Genomic DNA, 20,103 nt, shown 5'->3' with positions numbered 1-20,103 from the left:
TTAAGTTTAGTTCTAAGATTTTAATTGTGGTTAATGTAAGGAAATGACTTCTTATAGCTATTTTTTTTTTTTTTTTTTTAATCTGTCCAAATAAATGAAAGTCATTGTCCTTAAAACGCTGATACTACCTCAGTGTGTGTGTGTTGTGTTGTGTTTAAGGATACAAGGATATACAGGGGATACTATTAGAGCAGCATACACGCCTCCCTACCTCCCTCCCTCCCTCCTCCCTCCCTCGCTTCCTCTCTTCAGCACCCTGGACAGCGGCAGTATTGGCCGCCTGTTACTTGTAGATGTGAAGAAGTGAAGTCGCAGCAGCCGGACTCTCAGTCTGAGTCACACACTCCTTCCTCCACTGACACATACACCCTTTGTCTCCCACATCTCATCTCGAGCTGATCGCAACGGAATCGAAGAGCGACTTGATACACATTCAAAGTTTCTGTCCTCGGCGGTCGACGAAGGCGTTTTCCAAGCTGCCACACATAGGACAGCGCTTTTACTCACTCTTGAAAGGATAAAGCGCCCGGAAAAGTGTCTGCGTCTGCTTTGAATTCATCATCACAAGCTCAGGCTCAGTGGCGTCTTTTGGGGCGCTGGTACCGGACCATCTCCAAACATGTTGCTCGAACACCCGGGGTCAAGTTGTCAAAACACGGGGAATTTCCCTCGGTACAGTTCCAGTCAAGGTAAGAGAGCCCTTTGTCTATTTTCAATCATTTTACTGTGCATTTTAATTTGCGCCTATCAAACAGAAAAGGCGCTGACCTTTAATTGGAGGCCTGTTGTCCGTGAATGGGTTACAATTAGGTGTGAAATCAACGCAGCGTGCGTGACAGAAGCTTCTTATTGTTTTGCTTTGTGACGCGTGAGAACTGCCGCTGTGATGTGTCTGTATTTTATGATAGTTGCTGTTTGCGCAAATTCACATGGGATATATTAATCACTTGAAGTTGAGGACTGGACCTTGTGTTGTTGACAGCAGCTTATAGAAGCGCTTCTTTTTGGGCTGCGTGTTAGACGTTATGAATCCGTAATGAGGCTTCATTGTCGGAGAGTCACTCGAACAGATGTTACGCTCGTGCTGTCACGGGAGCTCGTGCGTGCAGTGTGGACGTGGAGAGAGAAAGAGAGGGAGAGCACTGAAGCCACTGCGGCTGGTCGACAGAATGACAGCGGGGCGCGGAGCTGGTTCCCATCCGCAACAGGTGTCACATTCCTGCCGTGACAGGTGGGACACCTGAGGTAAAGGTGCTGGTGCCATTAGAAGGCTTTTATCAGCACGCGAATTATTGATCTGTATAAATATTTAGTGCCATACAAAGAAAAGAGAATTTAATTTTTAATCCCAATGTTCGACCTGCAACTGGAATATGCTTAATTACATTAAATTTTAAATAACGAAAAAACGAAAAAAATAAATAAATTACAAATTCGAAAGTTACACAAACGAAAAATCATGAATTTCTTAAATCATCTCCGCAGCGACTGTATCGAACTGACTGACCATTACTCTGATGGTCATTTTATCGCTTTGTTGTCGCATTACTGTCGGCCTCTCCCCCTCAAAAGTAAGCGATCGATGGCGACATAAAAATTATTACAAAGCTGAAAAGTAAGAGGGGCACCCGCGTGGACCGCGCAGCTTTCTCCAAAACGCCTTTCATATACTCTTGAAATACAGGCAAATAGGACATTGATTTTAGATTCATCAGCGGCGCGCGCGCGTGTGCCTGTGGCTCTACCGGTGATTTCCCCAGGCGCTCTTTTGTGCCAAAGATCAGTGTCAATAAAATTCATTGGGGTGTTGGCCCGATCAACATGTTATTGAACAGCCAATCTCTCCCCTAAATAAACACTTGTCTTTGAGCACTCAACACACACACACACACACACACACACACACACGTGGGTGTGTGTATGTGTGTGTGTGTGTGTTGAGTGCTCAAAGACAAGTGTTTATTTAGGGGAGAGAATCACAATCTGCTCAGTATCAGATGCAAAGTTTACAGAAACTACAATATTCTTCTAAATTGATAGAAATGTAATGTTAAAATAGGATATAAAAATAATAATAATGGTGAATATATACACTTAAAATACACATTTTCACTAAATAAATGAGATTATAAAAGAACAAAAAGCCTTAGATAAAGGTCTAATTGCAGAGTTTACGCACGACGCTCCTTATCTGAATTGAAAATAGATTTTACACAAATAAACCAACAACATCAGAGTGTTTTGTTTCATCTAAATATCTACAGTTTTTTTTCCATCATATGTCATTTTTTATATCTACAAGTTAATGTTGTCCCTATAGGCGCGTGAGCTGTTAGGATACGTCAAGACAATTTAAGTCAGATGCGTAATTTTGCACCCTCTACCCCATTTTTAAAAGCAATATCCCATAGGAAATAGCAGGAAAATTCTATCTTTTTTCATTTTATGATGATGGTGACACCGTGACAATATAATATTACGTGATTTCGCAGCTGGATAAACTATAATATTGCTATTATTTACAATATTTCGAAATGAAAAGTAGAGGTAAGCACAGTGAACCCTTTTTTATGTGTTTGTTTGTTTGTTTTTGATGTTCTTAAATAATGTAATGCGTCTCAGAGAAACACAGACGCTCTTGGCCTTTCCCTCCTCGCCTCTCTCTCTCTCTCTCTCGCTCTCTCTTTTTTTATTCTCCTTCCGGGTAAGACAGACTCTGGGTGATGTTAATCTATCTCCCTGTCGCCCAGGAAACGGCGTAGCGTATAATCCAGCACAGGCTGCAACACAGTGAAGCTTCAGCCCAAACTCTACAGCGCGTCGACCTCGCTCTTTTTTGGGGGGGTGGGTGTAATCAAATCTGACGACGTGTGAGTGTGTGGGTTACTGTGTGTGTAAGCGTGTGTGTGTGTGTGTGTGTGCGAGGAGAACAGGACAGGAGACATTTGCATTAATGTGAGCGTAAATCATGAGCTATGGATGGACGTGGTGAGTGCAACTCTCCAAAAGAGGCACAGAATAACGCGGAGATGCTCCTCGCTCTGCTGTCACACAGTGAGGAGCTACGGAAAGGTAAACCACGAGCCCACATGTGATCCATTTATTTGTTTTTGTTATTATTATTTTATATAACACGGGACCTATAGGCCTTCTGAGTGTCGTATTGTTGGCTGATTATGTTTCCACTGTGCGTATCATAACTGGTGTTTGGATTATGGATGTGACACATGTGTATGCGTGATTTAAATGAAGGTAAATTGTTATGTCAGAGGACACGTGTTATTTCCGTTGTTCCAATTGCATTTTGTTTATTTAATATATGATTGTATTGATTCGGAAGAATAAACCGATTGACCGATAAACTCGCCATTTTTCGCACGTATTGTACAGATTGTGTTCGTAAATGCAGGGCACTGACGGCATCAAAATACGTGAAAGTGCAGTGCAATCATGCCTCCACCTTTATTTTAACAACACGCAGCCATTTTGTAAAACAATTACAGTACATGCAGAATATCGGAGTGATTTCGCCTGGTAATTGTGGGTACCCAGAGTGGGTCCTGCAGGATTGAGCAGGTTGCCTGCGTGGACAGTGGACACCTCACAGGGGTCTGAGCCTTGGAGGCTGGAGGCCGCAGCTTTCTAGTTTTACACAGCGCGTTGAATAAATGATGAGCTGGATACACCTGTTCTTGACGTGGCTCCCGCCGCACTTGTGCAGGGTTTGGCCGGTGATTCCAGAAGAAAAGCCTCGTTCATATTTTATGAACTGTCCACAGCAGGACAATGGGGACGCGAGTGCTCGCACGGATGGAATATGAAGAGGCTTGGTCACGTCTTTTGTCGTCATTTCAGATGTCCTATTTATTTATTTTATTGTTGGGTGTTCCGTTTTTTGATATGACATTCATCACTGCATTCTTACTGTCTCACGCTGCTCATAATTCGAATTAGAGATTTATGCAGAATAAAATGACATTCATACATATAATTCTAATATTGTCTGAATATTAAAATGTTTTTATTTATACTGCAGTGTTAATCGTTATTTCTAAATAATTCTACAACACGTTTTTAATCGCGTTAATGCTCTAATAAGATTTATATTTGACATAAACCAGTATAGCTCCAAGTTAAATACATTCGTCACATTTATTTATTTATTTATTTTAAAGCACCCTGAAAAACAATATGTAGCTAACTTAAATAATCAGTTTTTTATAGCAATGTTCTTTAGGATTAGGTAACGTGACTTTTTTTCCCCGTAGTGGCCAAATGCAAGATAGATTTGTTTGTTTGTTTTTTAAGAAAACAATTAAAGTTTTTAATTTTCTAAAAAAAATAAAAAAATCACATAATCGTACTTTTGTTATACATTTTACAGTTAAATGTAGGTTGTATATGGAAAACGAAAAGAGGAGAATATTGTCTTAAAGTCTAACACGACTATATTATCTATTCTCCCTTTGAAAATTTTATATTATTAAAAAACTAAATACAAAACGCTGTCAAAAAATAAAACAGTTAAAAAGGGCAGATTTGGAGAATACACAAAAAGCTTACTGAGAGTCGTGCATAATTTAACATGTACCATCAACAGATATCATTTCACGTGTTTTAAGTGCACACACATTAAGCACTATAGATGAGCAGGTTCGGGTGGCATCCTGCGTGTCAGTGTCTCATTCCCCCCACCACGCCACTGATCACATCTCACATGATTCCATGGTGTCTCCCGCAGAGATCCCAATGTGCGCAGGCTGCAGTCAGCACATCGTGGACCGCTTTATCCTCAAAGTGCTGGATCGCCAGTGGCACAGCAAGTGCCTGAAATGCAGCGACTGCCAGGTCCAACTGGCGGAGAAGTGTTTCAGCAGAGGCGACAGCGTCTACTGCAAAGAGGATTTCTTCAAGTGAGTATATAGATCTTTCTAATTGTGCGAGGTCTTTTTAAGCTTTCAAAAGTTTCTCCCTTTATTTGATGGTCATTGAATACTTTTCCCAAAGGAGATTCGGGACCAAATGCGCAGCCTGTCAGCAGGGGATACCGCCCACACAGGTGGTGAGGAGAGCGCAGGACTTCGTCTACCACCTGCACTGTTTTGCCTGCATCGTGTGCAAAAGGCAACTGGCCACAGGTGACGAGTATTATCTGATGGAGGACAGCAGGCTGGTGTGTAAGGCCGACTACGAGACCGCCAAACAGAGAGGTGAGCTGCGTTTCCAAGCTCTGGTCGTAGCGTAAAAATGCGTAAAACTGTTCCTGTTCCTGCCTCAAGTTATAGTTATATACATATATAAATACATAACCTGTCCATAAGTTGTGACCCACCAGTTCTAATTGCATTGCACGCAACCCAATCGACTGCGCAAAGCGGAGGCCCAGAGGCGCAGTCTCAATAACGCTTACTGTGGTTTTAGGGACACAAGGTGGAAAGTCTCTGCAGTGTCGGTGCTGATTATTAATAAAACGAGAGTAATTAAATTAACGTTGCATTAAATATTCGGCCATAATCATCTAAATGCGTAAAATAAAAAGTAAATGGAATTCAATGACAGGGGTATTACCTTGAAATGCGTGTAATAGCAGTCATTAAGTCTGGACATGTCAGTCAGGTGTGCAATAAAATGTAATCTCCAAGACGCCGTGTTTACAGTAATACTCCTCTAGACTGTTAATTAATTGTTGTTCTTAATGAATACATCTTATTTATTTTATTTCAAACCAAATCAAAAAAGACACAAATTATAAATTAAGGGTTATTTCTTATAAAGAACTAATTTTACATTGCAGTTTGTAATAGTTCATCAGAAATAATTAGGAAAATGTTTTTATTCAGAAGATATTTTCACAATTAGACTTTATGATTGCTATTGACACACACACACACACACACACACACACACACTGAATAATGCATGTGTAATGCGTTTGATGTGCAGTATAGTGACTTAAATCTGTGCTGACATGAAATAGTTAAAATATTTTGTTGGCACACACGTTTATAGACATAAAAAAAAAAAACATTTTCATTAAACACCTCATTTAACACCAGGAGCTGCTCCTCATTAACTTAGCAGAAAATCCCAGCAGACTCGGTTCCTCACATGCAGGGACAGACTGGCCATGGTCAAGTTTTATCTCCCCATCTGTTTGTTTGAATTTACTGCTCACACCGAGTGTTGATTTACGCAGTGAGTTAACGTAAGTTTTCACCAAAAACACACACGTTTATTTTGCTAATGAGAGGGCGCAATTACTTGGGCAGCATCCATTTGGATGATGGTTTTTTCTTTCTGTTTTTTGCTGTGCTGGCCAACAGATGTTCACACATGATGCAATTAAGCAGCACAGGATGCCAGATTTTAGTTTATAGGCAGAGGTGGATTTATCCATTTATGTTGAATTAGAATGTTGTATATTATAGAAGCTGCTGATATGGAGAAACCATTTTTTTATTGGTATTGGTTTAATATACACCACACATAGAAGACTTAAGTATCAATTTATTCATTTATAATTGGTTTACCACAAATGGGTTAGGGTTAGAGTTGTGTATTAGACACAATAATGGGTTTAAACGCAACGCACTGACGTAAAATCATACTAAGACCATTACTTTTTACATTTATTAATGCAAAAAAGAAAAAAAATTGAGCTCCAGATACTGACATAATCACAGCACTAACTCACATTGTCATTCTTTATTTTTTTACAGAAGCAGACTCAACTGCAAAAAGGCCACGAACAACCATCACGGCTAAACAGCTGGAAACTCTGAAGAATGCTTACAATAACTCTCCCAAACCTGCACGCCATGTTCGAGAGCAGCTCTCCTCAGAGACAGGCCTGGACATGAGAGTTGTGCAGGTATGAGGAAAACATGTATATTTTTTTATCTATTATTAAAAGGCTTTTCCATTAGTGTCTGGACTTCATTATCAAAGCACAATTGTGGCTGAACTGGCACACGCTCACTGTACGATATAAAGTGTGTGTGTGTGGGGGGGGGATTTATGGCGAGATAGAGTAAAATGAAGTCCAAGTGAAAGTCAGCATGGTTTAAGTGCAAGCTCATTAACAATGCTTAGAGGGCCCCTCGCATATTGTCCACTGCTGAGGAGCCTCACGCTGGTTGCTAGGTGGCGGTCATATATATTGTTTTATTTGCAAGGACAAAAGTAGAGACGGAAGCCACTAAAATGCTCCTCATTATTCAGTAAAAGGGAAAGGGGTGGGGGGTGGTTGGGCAGTGTAGTTCACTTAGGGCAGAATATCATTAAGAAGAATGTAAAACTGCTCTTTGTGCTCAAACTGATTAATTTGATGTGTAAAACGGATTTAAAAGAGAAATGGCACACTCATACTCATACTATTAGGCTTTATAAAGTGAAAAATGCATGGGAAGGAAAGAGAAAATGGACTCATTTAAGTCTGTGGCACACTAACCTGTCCGCTCCCTGAGGTGATTACAACTTGTAGCTGTTGTGAAGTTAATTAAATGTGTGATAAATAGGGGACACTGGTGCCAGGATTAGTGCTCAGTGTCACTGTTGTAGTCCCCCCCAGGCTTGGACTCATCAGAGTGTGAAGTCGTGTCCAGACAGTCCTTGAAAATGAATTTGGTTTTAATGCCTTAAAGAATAAAATTGGGTAAAAAAAAAAAAGGAGATAGGATGTAAGAGAGTTTGCTTTATGTATCTGAGGGTGAGGCTAAGAAACATTTCTACTCTCAGAGTAGATAGGCTATACCTTTTAAACATAATATTTATTTCCATATAGAATATTTTACTCATTTTTCTAAATAGTTTGTTTTTAATGAGTTACTCTCTGGTTCCTCTCCTCCAGGTGTGGTTTCAGAACAGACGAGCTAAAGAGAAAAGGCTGAAGAAAGATGCAGGTCGGCAGAGGTGGGGCCAGTACTTCCGCAACATGAAGCGGTCACGGGGAAGCTCCAAGTCCGACAAGGACAGCATCCAGGAGGAGGGCATGGACAGTGACGCAGAGGTGTCCTTCACAGGTAGGGTTAAAGTCACGTTAGCAAATCACAGGTCGCAATATTATTCAAGTGTTCCAGTAAAGGCAAATAAAGCCACGGTGTACAGAAAGCAGAAGAAGAATTATCACGCAAACAATAACTGCCTGTATTAACATGAATTACTCTCTGACAATGTTTATGAGAGATGGAACATTCACTAAGATTGGCTGAAGCTTCTATTTTGCTTTCCAGACTCAGAGAAAACATATGTCTCTGCCATTTATGTTCTAACACATTTTCATTGCAGGCCCACATTTAGCTTCTTCTCTGGTTGAGACATTTTTGAGAGAGGTAGTGAGGGTTTTTATTTTTTAGGTTTGGCATTTCAGTCAACAGCATAGCTCTTGGCAGTCGTGTGAAAGTATCTAAAATGAATACTTCAGTAAAAGTATAAGTATCTTACCAGAAAATGACTTTGGTAGAAGTTAAAGTCACTTTTTAGCATAATTACTTGACATGAAGTAAAAGTATAAAAAAAAAAGGTGTGGAGTCAGGATTGAGCCATGGTAGCTCAGTGGTAGGGCGAGTTGTCTTTCAACTGGAAGGTTGTGGGTTCAATTCCTGGCTCTGCTAGTCTATATGTGTCCTTGAGCCAGACACTTAACCCCATGTTGAAGTGTGTGAATGCAGTAAATACAGTCCATTACCAACTCTTCTGATTGTATTTGCTAGTAACGAGTAACCAAGATAGTTAGAGGAAATGTAGTGGAGTAAAAGTAAAAGTTGCTAGAAATATAGATAACAAAGTAAAGTGCAGATACATGCATTTTGTACTGAAGTACATTGCAACACTGGTTCTTGGTAAACACCAGTTTGTCTTCTTGACCTTGTTGCACAGATGAACCCCCGATGTCAGACATTGGCCACAGTAACGGCATCTACAGCAGCCTCAGCGAGTCCTCTCCAGGCCTGGGGGGCCGCCAAGGGGGCAACAACCACAGCTCCTTCCCCCTGGAGCACGGCGTCCTGCCCTCCCAAGACCAGTTCCACGACATTCGCTCCAACAGCCCGTACGGCCTTCCTCAGTCTCCAGGGTCACTGCAGGCACTACCCAGACACCAGCCTCTCATCTCCAGCCTGGTCTACCCCGACTCTGGCCTCTCCATCATGACACAGGGCAGCGGCGCCGGGATCAACCCTGCCGTGAGAGTCTCCATGGGGGGCGCCAACGGACCAAGCTCAGACCTCTCCACGGGCAGCAGCGGAGGATACCCAGACTTTCCTGCCAGTCCTGCCTCCTGGTTAGATGAAGTAGATCAAGGGCAGTTTTGATTGGTCATCAACAACAATTGGACGTTTTGGTTTCCCGTGTCTTCTGTTGGATTTATGGAAGTGGACAGTGATCGTGTAAAAGGACTAAATTATCCTTGGCTCGGATCTCGCCCATATCTAATGAGCAGATACTAACATTCGATATCCCTGATCTGGATGGAAGGAGGGGAATATGTGCCCTTCTTCAAAAGCACTTGGTCTAATAGTCTTTCATTAGTAGAACTATATGTAAAGCAAGGACTCTGTCAGTTCTCAGATACCACTGTAAGCTCATCAGAACAATGTACAGACTATCGACGGACTCGGAAAGTTTAGACATCAATCAGGCTCCCAGTCGATTTTTCATCCTCCTCCTCCACTGCTATCTGTTTTCTACTGTCTGTTCAGAAGCAGAATTCATTTCAAAGATCAGAGTCTTTAAATGTCTGGTTGTTGCCAAATGTCTACATATATATATAGATAGATATATATATATAATGGTTTATCATTGTGGAGACTTTATTTTTATACAAACCCCCCCCCCCCCCCCCTTCTTGGAGGACACGAGTAAGAACCCAGATGTGAGGACTTCTCTTTGTACACTGTTAAACAGGGATATAGGCAAAAAAATGTAGATGTCGTCTCGACGTGGGGTCCAATTGACTTCTATGCATTTGTGTGTTTCTCAGATGTGTCCTGTCGTTTTTGTTCTACACTGAAAACAACCCCCCCCCCCCCCCCCCAAGAAAGAACTGCTAAAGCGACCCGGGTTCTGATGTATATGTTTGTTTATGTGGAAAATGTTTTATGTATTATTTATTCCTTTCTGGTGGTGATGATGATGATGATGATTATGATAATGATGATGATGATGACTCCTGATTAAATGACAGGACTTTAATAAATTTGTCACCTTAAGCAAGACGGAGTATACTGTATGCTTTTTGGCTGGACTACATAATTGTACAATCATGTAAGTATTGACTTTAAATGTCTTTGAAATATCAGTGCACAGTGTTTGAAGAGCATATTTAAACAGATCTGTGCCCCTGTGGAATAATACACAACTCCTTACATGGACATCCTCGGAGTGTGTGTTTATAGGTCACATATTCAAGCTTTACAAAATCAGTTTCTTTCGTCGTGGTGGATTCAAACTTATGATTCATTTTATATCGCATTTTTAGTAGTGGTGATATAAAGTAGCAATAATGGTGCTGAAGTCACTAAATAGAGTCAAAAAATGATTTTCCTTTTGTTCATAAAAACGAGCCAAGCGAACTTTGAGCTGTGCCGTATTTCCAGATTTCACAAATTCAATCCACATTTAAACATTTTGAGTACTTTTTGCTCAGGTGTGTTTATATAGTTGGTGAAAATAAGAACAATAAGAACACTCTATATTGCACATACTGTACATTTTAACATAGTAATGGAAAAAGGCTCAGTGTTCTAAGGGTTAAAGCAGGAAGATCATATGCAATTTTTTTGAGTTTGTAATTTTGGAAATGTGTCACCGACCTACAATCATCCTTCATACATCGTATATACTTTATATATATATAAAAGCATCTATCCCATGTATTTATCTAGTATAATGACAGCGCTGACAGTGAAACCAGAGTGCGCCTCCGTTCTAACTGCGTCTGCAAATTGAGTCTCTGGCTAACTACCAACACTGTATCACGGGTTCAACAGCTCTTTAGTGGAGAAATTTGATGCAGACAGAGTCAACTCATCAATTCAGAGATTACTGGGTCTTGTTTGCCCAAATGCCGCTGTGGGAAAGGAATCTCCAATCCATTAGCCGAGGAAGGATCAAGTGCCCCTTGTGAATTTCCTCATTTGTTTAGTTAATTCAAAGTCGGGTTCAATTAAATAGATTAAACTGTAAATGGGTGTGAGTGTGTGTGCTTGTGTGTGTGTGTGTGAAACTGTTTATGTGGTGCACAGATGGCTTGTATAATCTCTTTTCCTTTTTTCAGGGAACTCTTCACCATCTATCACAGTTCAGGCCTTCTGCAGTCATTAGCAACATGTATTCATTCATATATGCATTATTTCGTTCAATCATATTGTTGATGTGCTGCATATTTAAATTTCAGCCGTTTCAAATCATTCAATCAAGTACTTTCATTAAGAGCACTTTTGATGTACTTGTATATGTTAATATTTAATATTACACATTTGATTGTAATTTTGAATTAGTGGCACATCAGTGTATAAACTATTATATTCTAATACTGTGATATTTTGCATAATAATCTCACAGATTTTATGGAAGCATACATGCCAAAAAATCTAAGGGCAAATTTAATTTTTTATTTTTTTTTCACTTCATAAAGATAAAACCAGACAATACAGGAAATAATGACACTAAAATAACAAATAAAAGTGATATACAGCTTTTAAGTATAATGTGTTGGCAGTACTTTTAACACAAGTATTTGTTATATAATTTAAATAAGAAATAATAACTATACTCATTGAGATTGACGCTGTACTTCTTGAATACATTTGGGCACTAATGGATGTTTTTTGAACAACATTCTGTCTTAAACGAATCACTCAAAGCGAATATTGTTGCATGTTTGTTGTGTTTTCATACTGATTGTGCATCTGTGTGTGTGTGTTTCTTCCAAACATTAATGGATGCCCACTGTGCTCCTCAGTTTCCCTGAACAAGAAAAGAGACACCAGACAGGATATTCAGCTGAATCCTTGCAGCTGAGTGACAGGTATCACTGCCCCCCCACAAAAGCGACAGGTGTGTAATCCGAGCCAAAGTGTGTTTGGCAAAGACAGGAAGGGGGTGAGAGTGAAGTGTTGAAGGCTGTGTTAATCTTCTACACTATCCGCCTTGGTCAGTTTACTTGTCTGTGTTGTATTTGGGCTCAGACGGGTTTCACGCAGACTCAGCGCAAACAGGAAATACTTAAAGGTCTAAGCTGTTAATTGTGGTTCTGTTTAGCAAAAAAATAAATAAAAAGACATGTAATGGTAAACTTACACACACCTGGAGGTAAAAAGTCTCTGATTGTGTTGACTGTGTTGCATTTTTGGTCCAGTGAATGATCACTTATTCCCCCCCCCTCACATTCACTTTCTAATTGTGTCTCTTGCGGCAGGTGTGAGAACTCGGTGACCACGGGATGAACTCATCATTGCAAACACCTGGGATTATCCCACGCCACTCTTCCAGATTGAGTTTGAAAGCCACAAAGTTTCAGTGAAAAGATGTTTGGTATTCAATTTGTGAAATGGCACTGGGGAAAAAGGTGAGTGTTCAGTGAGGTGTTAACTTTAACAATGCAAATGCAGGAAGCTTCACCGTAAGAGAATCAGGGAATGGTGGGAAAAGGATGTGAGAAAAAGCTGGGAGTGAATGATTTTGCGGCCATAAGCCATTTAGCTTTTTTCTGCTGTCACATCTTATGGCTCATAAAATGCTTTATATATGAGTGTACACTGACAATATTTTAATGGCAGATGCGTCAACAACAAAAACATTTTTATTTTATTTTCAGATTTCATAGGTGTAAGAAAACAAATAACTCAAAAACATTATTTTCAGGCTTTCTGTTGCTGTGATGATCTTTTGTTAACTCTTGTTGTCAAATGTTATCATGTGCCATTTAATTTCAGACATGGACCTTTTTATATTTTAAATATTTGACCTAAATTATAAATATTGTTGTCTACATTTTACAAATGCATTTAAAACAAATTAATTACATCCATAAAATGATTCATTAATTTACCTAACAATAACACGTACTTTGGTGAAAAGAAATTGTATCATTCTTTATAAAGTACACTTCAAGATTTAAAACTTAACATTTCAATGTAGCAAAAATTATGCTCGATAAGTTGTTACATTTTTGAATTATAGTTTTGTATCCCAAAGACTGTTGACTATCACTTTAAAGTGACTGTTAAACTGTTGCTTTTAATTGCCCTTTCTGTAAAGGACTCTAAGCCTGGCAGCATGCCTGTTGTGTCTCTCTCTCTCTCTCTCTCTCTCCCTCTCTATCTCTTTCTCTCTGTGTCTCTCTTTCATAGTCACACACACACACACACACACACACACACGCTCCCCAGTCCTGTGTCAGATGGTGCTGAGTAAATCAGCTCTGACAATAACACCTCCCTTGGGTCCTACACATCACAACTACAATTCAGACCTAATGGAGCAGCAACAGAGGGGAGGCCGCTTGGTGCGTGTGTGTGAGGGTGTGTGTGTGAGAGTGTGTGTGTGTGTGTGTGGGTGCCGGTGCAAATGTATGCAAGGATGCGTGGTGTTTCATTTTGGGACCTCTGGGGTAGAGGAAGGATGGGGGTGCATGGTGTTGGGAGCACAGAGGATGATACATGTCACACATATCAATCAATGAAGGCAACATGTTTATGAATAAGATCCTCCACTAGCTGAGGCTTTGAGGCAAAGATGGGAGTTAAAGGTAGGGATGGGAATCATTATCGGTCCGATACTGGTCAAAATCCGTGGATCGGATACAATTTAATGTTGCATGCTTCACTATGCACATAGTGTACAAATGTAAATAGAACTCAGCCAAGTCACCCTTGGACTGTTTATTTATATATATCTGTTGCACATGATGTCTTTGAAATGTGTTAACAGCTTCATGTTTCACCAATGGTCTAAAATGACTATATCGGACTAATATCGGTATCGGTAGATACTTGGAGGTTTTGATATCGGTATCAGTATCGGACACTAAAAAGATTTTTCCCAACTGTTTCAGGACAGGATGATGTATATTATTTCAAAAATGCAATATTAAGCACAAGAACCTTTTAAACTTAATGTGTAATGGTAGCATTTAAAAAAGAAACACAATCTAGTGTAAGGTGTCTCTGTGATGCAGCAGACTGCAAACACGGCACTGGCCAACAACATACTTTTGTTTATGCTCTAGATTAATGGCGGCAGCATTAAAGCAATCTGACTAATCAACACGGTCATTAGCGTGTGTTTTCCCTGACAACTTTAATCACATCTATCACAGCTCCACCTCTCCATTACCCCGCAGCTGCATAATTATCTCTTCATTTCATTCTCTCTCAGATAGGACTGCGATATCCGCTGGAATGGAGTTTGGCTGCGATGCGTTCAGGGACGTTCACGTCAGCAAATGTGTAGTGTTCTCGTTCGAATGTTTTGTCATGTTTTTAACTCTTTCATCAGGCATGAATACTTTGTTCCAGTGTCATTATTAATAACTACAGATTGTTTTTTCATACAGTATCTCTTTCTTTTTAAAATGTGCTGCTGTCTTTTTATAATTAATGTACAATGGAGGAGATAGAAAGAAAACAAAAAAAGACTTCTGACAAACTTTTTTTTTAAAGCATAGATTTTTCTTATGATATAAACAAGGCGAAAAGCAGCTCTTTTTCACTTTGATAAATGACTAAAATGCCTAATTACTGAATCAGGCTTTAATTAATTTCCAGTGGATCAAGTGAGTAATTGAGTAATCATTCCAGCATTAATTGTTTTTTCACGCGTTATAAATCTTCCGTCCTCCATTTTGTTTCAACTATTCTGCTTCCTTTAAAAAAAAAAAAAAGTGCATGCGTAAAACCACTGGCCGACATTTTGATTGTTTTTAAATATTTACGCTTCGCCATGTTTCCTCCTGTATTTTTGGCCCTTTTTATTACTGTTGTCAGGATTCATAACGGCACGTGCTTATAGTCGCCTCACAGTGGGATAATCATCCGTTTTCTCATTAGGAGCCGCGGCGCTGCAAAGGGCCATCGCGAGGCCTTTTGGCATCTATGAGGTGTTAACAGCTCCCCACGGGAGGCTGTCTGGCTCTCACATAACCCTCGACCTCCCCACCCACGAACACAACACTCACCAAACCACTCAGACTCACAGATGGCTGCTGCACCAGCAGCCAGCCATCATGCTTTTCAATTATGGGGAAGGCCATTGCTCAGCTGTCACCGCTAAAGGGACACAGGGGGGATATGAGAGGAGCCAGAGAGGGATGGGAGTCACTCGGAATTCCTACATCCAAAACTTGGGGAAAAACCTCCCGAACAGACTCCATGTTTGCTGCCTGCAACAGAAATCACCCGTAGCACACGCCGCGACAGCAAAGAGGCTGTAATGCATCTGCTTCCACCATCAAAGTGGCTGTTTTTGCTCTGATCTTTGGCTGAATACTCGATAAATCACTTAGTATAATTATTGTTTTTGAAGCCAGCAGTCCAAGTGGTAAAGGAAGGAGAGGAGAGCTGAAGAATCGACACTCATTTGTTACCCACCGTGAGGTAGGAGAGACAGGAAGGACAAGCCCCGCTATGGTTTGTTTGTTAGTGGTTTAATTTAAATATTGCCTCAAAGAAAGACAAATGGGATATTGGATGGTGTTGTGTGGCGATGTAGATGTTGTACAAAGAATCATGTAATACATTAGTGTGAATATAAAAAAGATTTATTGCTCTGTTACAGTAAAACACAATGATCTTACTTCCTGAACAAGTGCCTGTATGACACAAATTGGGGCCAGCTTCTCTATAAGTAAATAAATAAAAAGATATAATCCTCTAGGTCCCGCACTTTTGCCTTTACGGCAAGAAGACACAGGTTTGCTCCGGTTTTCTTCAAAACATGTCCAAAAACATGCCGATTTGGGGATTAGGCAGATTGGACACTATAAATTGACTGTAGGTCTGTCCAGGGTGTGTACCCCGCTTTTCGCCCTATGTCAGCTGGGATTGGCACCAGGGCCCCCCCTGACCCTCATGTGGAGGATACAGTGGTAGATGGGTGGATGGATCTTCTGGATAACCTCTGGAGCCAACCAGGAAATGAGAATATAGTGAATACCCACTAGGGGGCAGCTCTGCTGGTTGTAAAAATAACTCAGTTTGCATGTAAGTTTGAGGAAAATTATACTGTAACTCGGCTCTCATTCATTTGAATATATTTACCTGTGGTTTTCCTACTGTGACTTGTGAAAATGGCTGCCGAGCCATTGGCTGTGGGTGTCACACACTCATATTTATGTGCATAATGTGCATAAAGACTTGAGCACAAGCTCTTTTTCCCATTTTCAAGGCATGTGCCAAGCTAATTTGACTCCTGCTGCAATAATACATTAAATAAACAAACCCAACAAGCAAATGACTCAAAATGGCAGACAAAAGTTATATATGGAAATGGCATTAAATAACTCTATTATCACTTTAGGCGTAGCTCTCTTAATCCCCTCCTTATCCTTGTTGAACGCTGCATCTGAGTGACAACAGATAATTAATGAGGCCAGAAGCTGGTGTCATGACCCACTTCTGCTCTCCTTATAAGCCTAACAAAAAGAGTTTGGGGTGGTTTTTTTATTATTCTTTTTTGGGGTAATTTTGAGTGCGGTTTTTGTGATCATACACTAAAACTATGTTCAATTCTTTCAATGATGACTTTTATTTAAAATAAGGCACATTCCGTGTATTCATCCTGAACACAACACCCATTTTCTTTGTGACTGTTTCCAAGCAAAAGCATGCTATTTGTCTTTTCCCAGAGAGAAGTAATCCCACTTCAGTCCGAGGGCACCCCAAGGTCACCGCCATCAGTTGCCAACACCTAATCCAGGTTGGAACATTTGTTTCCATCTCTCTCTCTCTCTCTCTTTCCCTCTCTCTCTTGTTGTCTCTTCACCCATGGTTATTGTTTTCTTTCCTTTTTTTCATATTTCATGTCAAACAATCTCTGGAGAGCTGAGTGAGGGTGGGGTGTTGTGTTGTGGGGGGGGGCGCGGTTCCTCTGGGGTAGAGGACAAGGGGGTGGAGAGGGCATACACTTAATCCCTGGGTCAAGATGTATTTATTGAAGATTAATAACCGAGCGGCAATCTCATCATGCTCTCGATGATTTTATAATTTGGTTTCTGGGGTAGGGGAGGGCGGGGAAGGAACCGGGGACAAAAACAAGAGGGAGCCGCTGAACTGTTAACACAGGAGCAGGAGCAGGAGCACACTTCACGTATGTCCATGATGTGTTTTCAAGCTTAGGGATTGTGTGCGCTTAATAGTTTGTGCTCCAACACGCAGAAACAGACAAACACACTTGTCATTATACGACAAATGAATGTCGACGTAAAGAAACGTGTCACGTAATGGTTTTCTTTTGTATTTCTTTCATATTTATAATGACAGATAGAGAACTACAAAGCAACGTTATGAGAATGTCACCCCCCTGTTTGCTGTTGTCACTGTGATTTATCATGATACTTGCATGTAAATTTCATAAAATCTATATGATAATGCATCACAGCTGATCACAACCAGCCATAAATGTCTTCATCAGGCAAGTTGTTGGACATAAAGGTTCTGATTTTTAAATTGTAGTATTTCCACGTTGTTCAGATTCACCAGTAAATTAAATCTAATTAACAATCTTGAATCACAAGTGGTGCAAGAAGTTTTTTTCACTTTTGTGTAAGAAAATAATTGAAAATCATACAGTGTCTCAACACTGCATATGTAGATGTCTTATCTCATTCACTTAATGGATTTGTTGCATATTCTTGGATCAAAGACTATAAAAGAAAGACTCATTTTGTCACCGACCATCAGGGAAAAACGGCAAAAAGATAAATTTCAGCACAGGGTAAAGGTTCAAAGTTCAAGGTGCAGTCCTCCACCCAAATTTATTTATACCCCTAATAATCATGAGTGGATTGAATAGATTGTCCGTCCCTGACCTTGGTGATCAGGCAAACCTGACGCCACTATATCAAAGCAGACAGGTAGACATGTCTGCACGGATGTGACGGCTGCCACAGTTGGTGCACAGACGGAAGAAAAGGATGAAGGGAAAGGCAGTAAAGAGCGTGTGTGAGGGAGGGAGGGAGGGAGGGAGGGAGGTATGTAGAGCAGGAGCGCAGGGAGGTGAAGGGGTGACACGTTTGCATTTTCAATGGAATGAGGAGCATGCTCAAGGATGTGTGAAGGACAGTGAGGGCAAATGTACACCGGCGCACAGTGTGTGTGTGTGTGTCTGTCTGTGTGTGTGTGTGTGTGTGTGTGTGTGTTCCTGGTATTACTCATGTTGTTGGGACCTAAATCTGTTTACTGTCTTCCTTATGAGACAAAGAGCAATAATTATAGTTTTTTTATTGGTATTATTGTTATTAGAATATTAATTATTATTGGTGAAGACATTGAGGTTAGGGTTAGGCCAGGAGTAGTGTATGGTTAAGATAAGACTACGTCTGAAAAACCAGTATAAACCAGGGGTGTCAAAGATACAGCCCACCGGCCAGAACTGGCCCACCTGAGGGTCCAATCCGGCCCGCGGGATGAATTTGTTAAAAAATTGATTTTATGATTACAGTCTAAGCATAATGTGATAATAAATGTTTGCAAAAACATACTTCAGTAAATGTAAAAATAACAAAGGGAAACTTTTGGAGATCTTGTTATTATTTAATGGTTTGGCCCACTTGAGATCAAATTGTGTTGTATGTGACTCTTGAACTAAAGTGAGTTTTACACCCCTGGTATAAACCATACAGGGTGAGGACATTTTGGGAAAGTGAGGGCATTTTGGCTGCTCCTCACATCTTCAAAGGGCTTTTTTGGGGGTTAAAACCTGGTTTTAGGGTTAGAGTTAGAACTGGATTTAGGTTGGGGTTAGCGTTAGACACTTGGTTGTGATGGTTAAGGTTAAGTAAGGGGCTAGAGAATGCATTATGTCGACGAGGGTCCTCTCTATGAATGAAGTTCAAATGTGTGTGTATACCTGGTATCCCTTATGTTGTGGGGACCTATTTACACAGTCACATTATGGGGACTTGTCTTCCTTACATGGATAAAAATCAAGTCCCCATTACGTAATTGACTACATTTTAAGATGAAACTTGATTTAAAGTTAGGCTGAACAATGTCCTAAGAAAATATTAAACAGCCACCAGGGTTATGTGTAAGAAAATGACCTTATACCGCTCACTTGATTCAATAATTCAGTAAACATTTTCTTGAAGAGTTAATGCTTTCAATCTCTAGTTTAGGGTTTTCTATAGCAGATCAGTTTTGTGAATTATGTTCCCATTTAAAGGAAAATAGATCATTAAAAAAGTACCACATATAAGTGGACACTGGTGTGACTGACAACTGGTGTTGTCCAATCAGAGCCAAGTCTGTGAACTTTCCGTTCGCAGAATGTCAACATGGTGTATATCTTGAGGCTTCAATAGGAGAATTAAGATTCTAACGTGTGTGCCGCCACTTGCACCTTCAGTTAGTCAAGTGTATCACCTTTAATTTAACAAATGGTGAATGTAAAAGTGCACAGAGTCTGGTTTTAGTCATTAAAAAGCTACATCATCCCCACTGATTACAACATCAAAAACCCGTTTTGAACTTTCTCCTCTCACCACACATCCCTCCCGAGACGAGACCGTCCCCTGAATCTCTGAGCATTAGCCATCAAACGACCATCCCCGGTTACATTAAATGTATTTAGATCTTACAAAGTGCTCCCCCTTGACTCTGTCACTTCTTTAAATGACTTAAGAAGTAAAAGGAAGAAAACAAGGGGCGGGGGAGGAGGAGGAGGAGGAGGGAAAAGGGAGCTCTGGGATTTACGGTGACTAAATGCCGAGGTCAGGCAGGGTGCGTGGCGGTGGTATTGATCAGTGAGGCATGCAGCGCACACGTGGCCCGAACCCTGACCCTTAAACAGGGAATGAATCTCAATCCAATAGACTGGAGTGTCTGGTACTGCCTGCACACACACACACACACACTACACAAATACATATGTACAAAAACACTC

General features: G+C 40.5%; 1 protein-coding gene across 3 annotated transcripts; it reads left to right on the top strand.

Annotated features, from left to right (window-relative positions):
* Positions 1–270: 270 nt before the first annotated feature.
* lhx3 (LIM homeobox 3) lies at positions 271–10,212 on the top strand. 3 transcript variants are annotated; one of them, XM_058617523.1, is made up of 6 exons: positions 271–689; positions 4,742–4,913; positions 5,008–5,210; positions 6,720–6,871; positions 7,850–8,021; positions 8,878–10,212. In XM_058617523.1, exons 1-6 carry the CDS (start codon positions 620–622, stop codon positions 9,309–9,311), a joined length of 1,203 nt encoding a protein of 400 aa, XP_058473506.1. In that variant the 5' UTR covers positions 271–619; the 3' UTR covers positions 9,312–10,212. The 3 variants fall into 3 exon arrangements, with proteins under 3 accessions (XP_058473506.1, XP_058473504.1, XP_058473503.1); XM_058617521.1 differs by lacking the exon at positions 271–689 and adding an exon at positions 2,624–3,072 and having other exon boundaries at positions 5,011–5,210; XM_058617520.1 differs by lacking the exon at positions 271–689 and adding an exon at positions 2,624–3,072.
* The last annotated feature ends 9,891 nt before the right edge of the window (positions 10,213–20,103 follow it).

The sequence above is a fragment of the Solea solea genome, chromosome 19 (genome assembly GCF_958295425.1).
Source record: "Solea solea chromosome 19, fSolSol10.1, whole genome shotgun sequence".
Lineage (NCBI taxonomy): Eukaryota > Metazoa > Chordata > Actinopteri > Pleuronectiformes > Soleidae > Solea > Solea solea.
The sequence above is the reverse complement of the archived record's forward strand: the minus strand, read 5'-3'. Positions and strand labels throughout refer to the sequence as shown.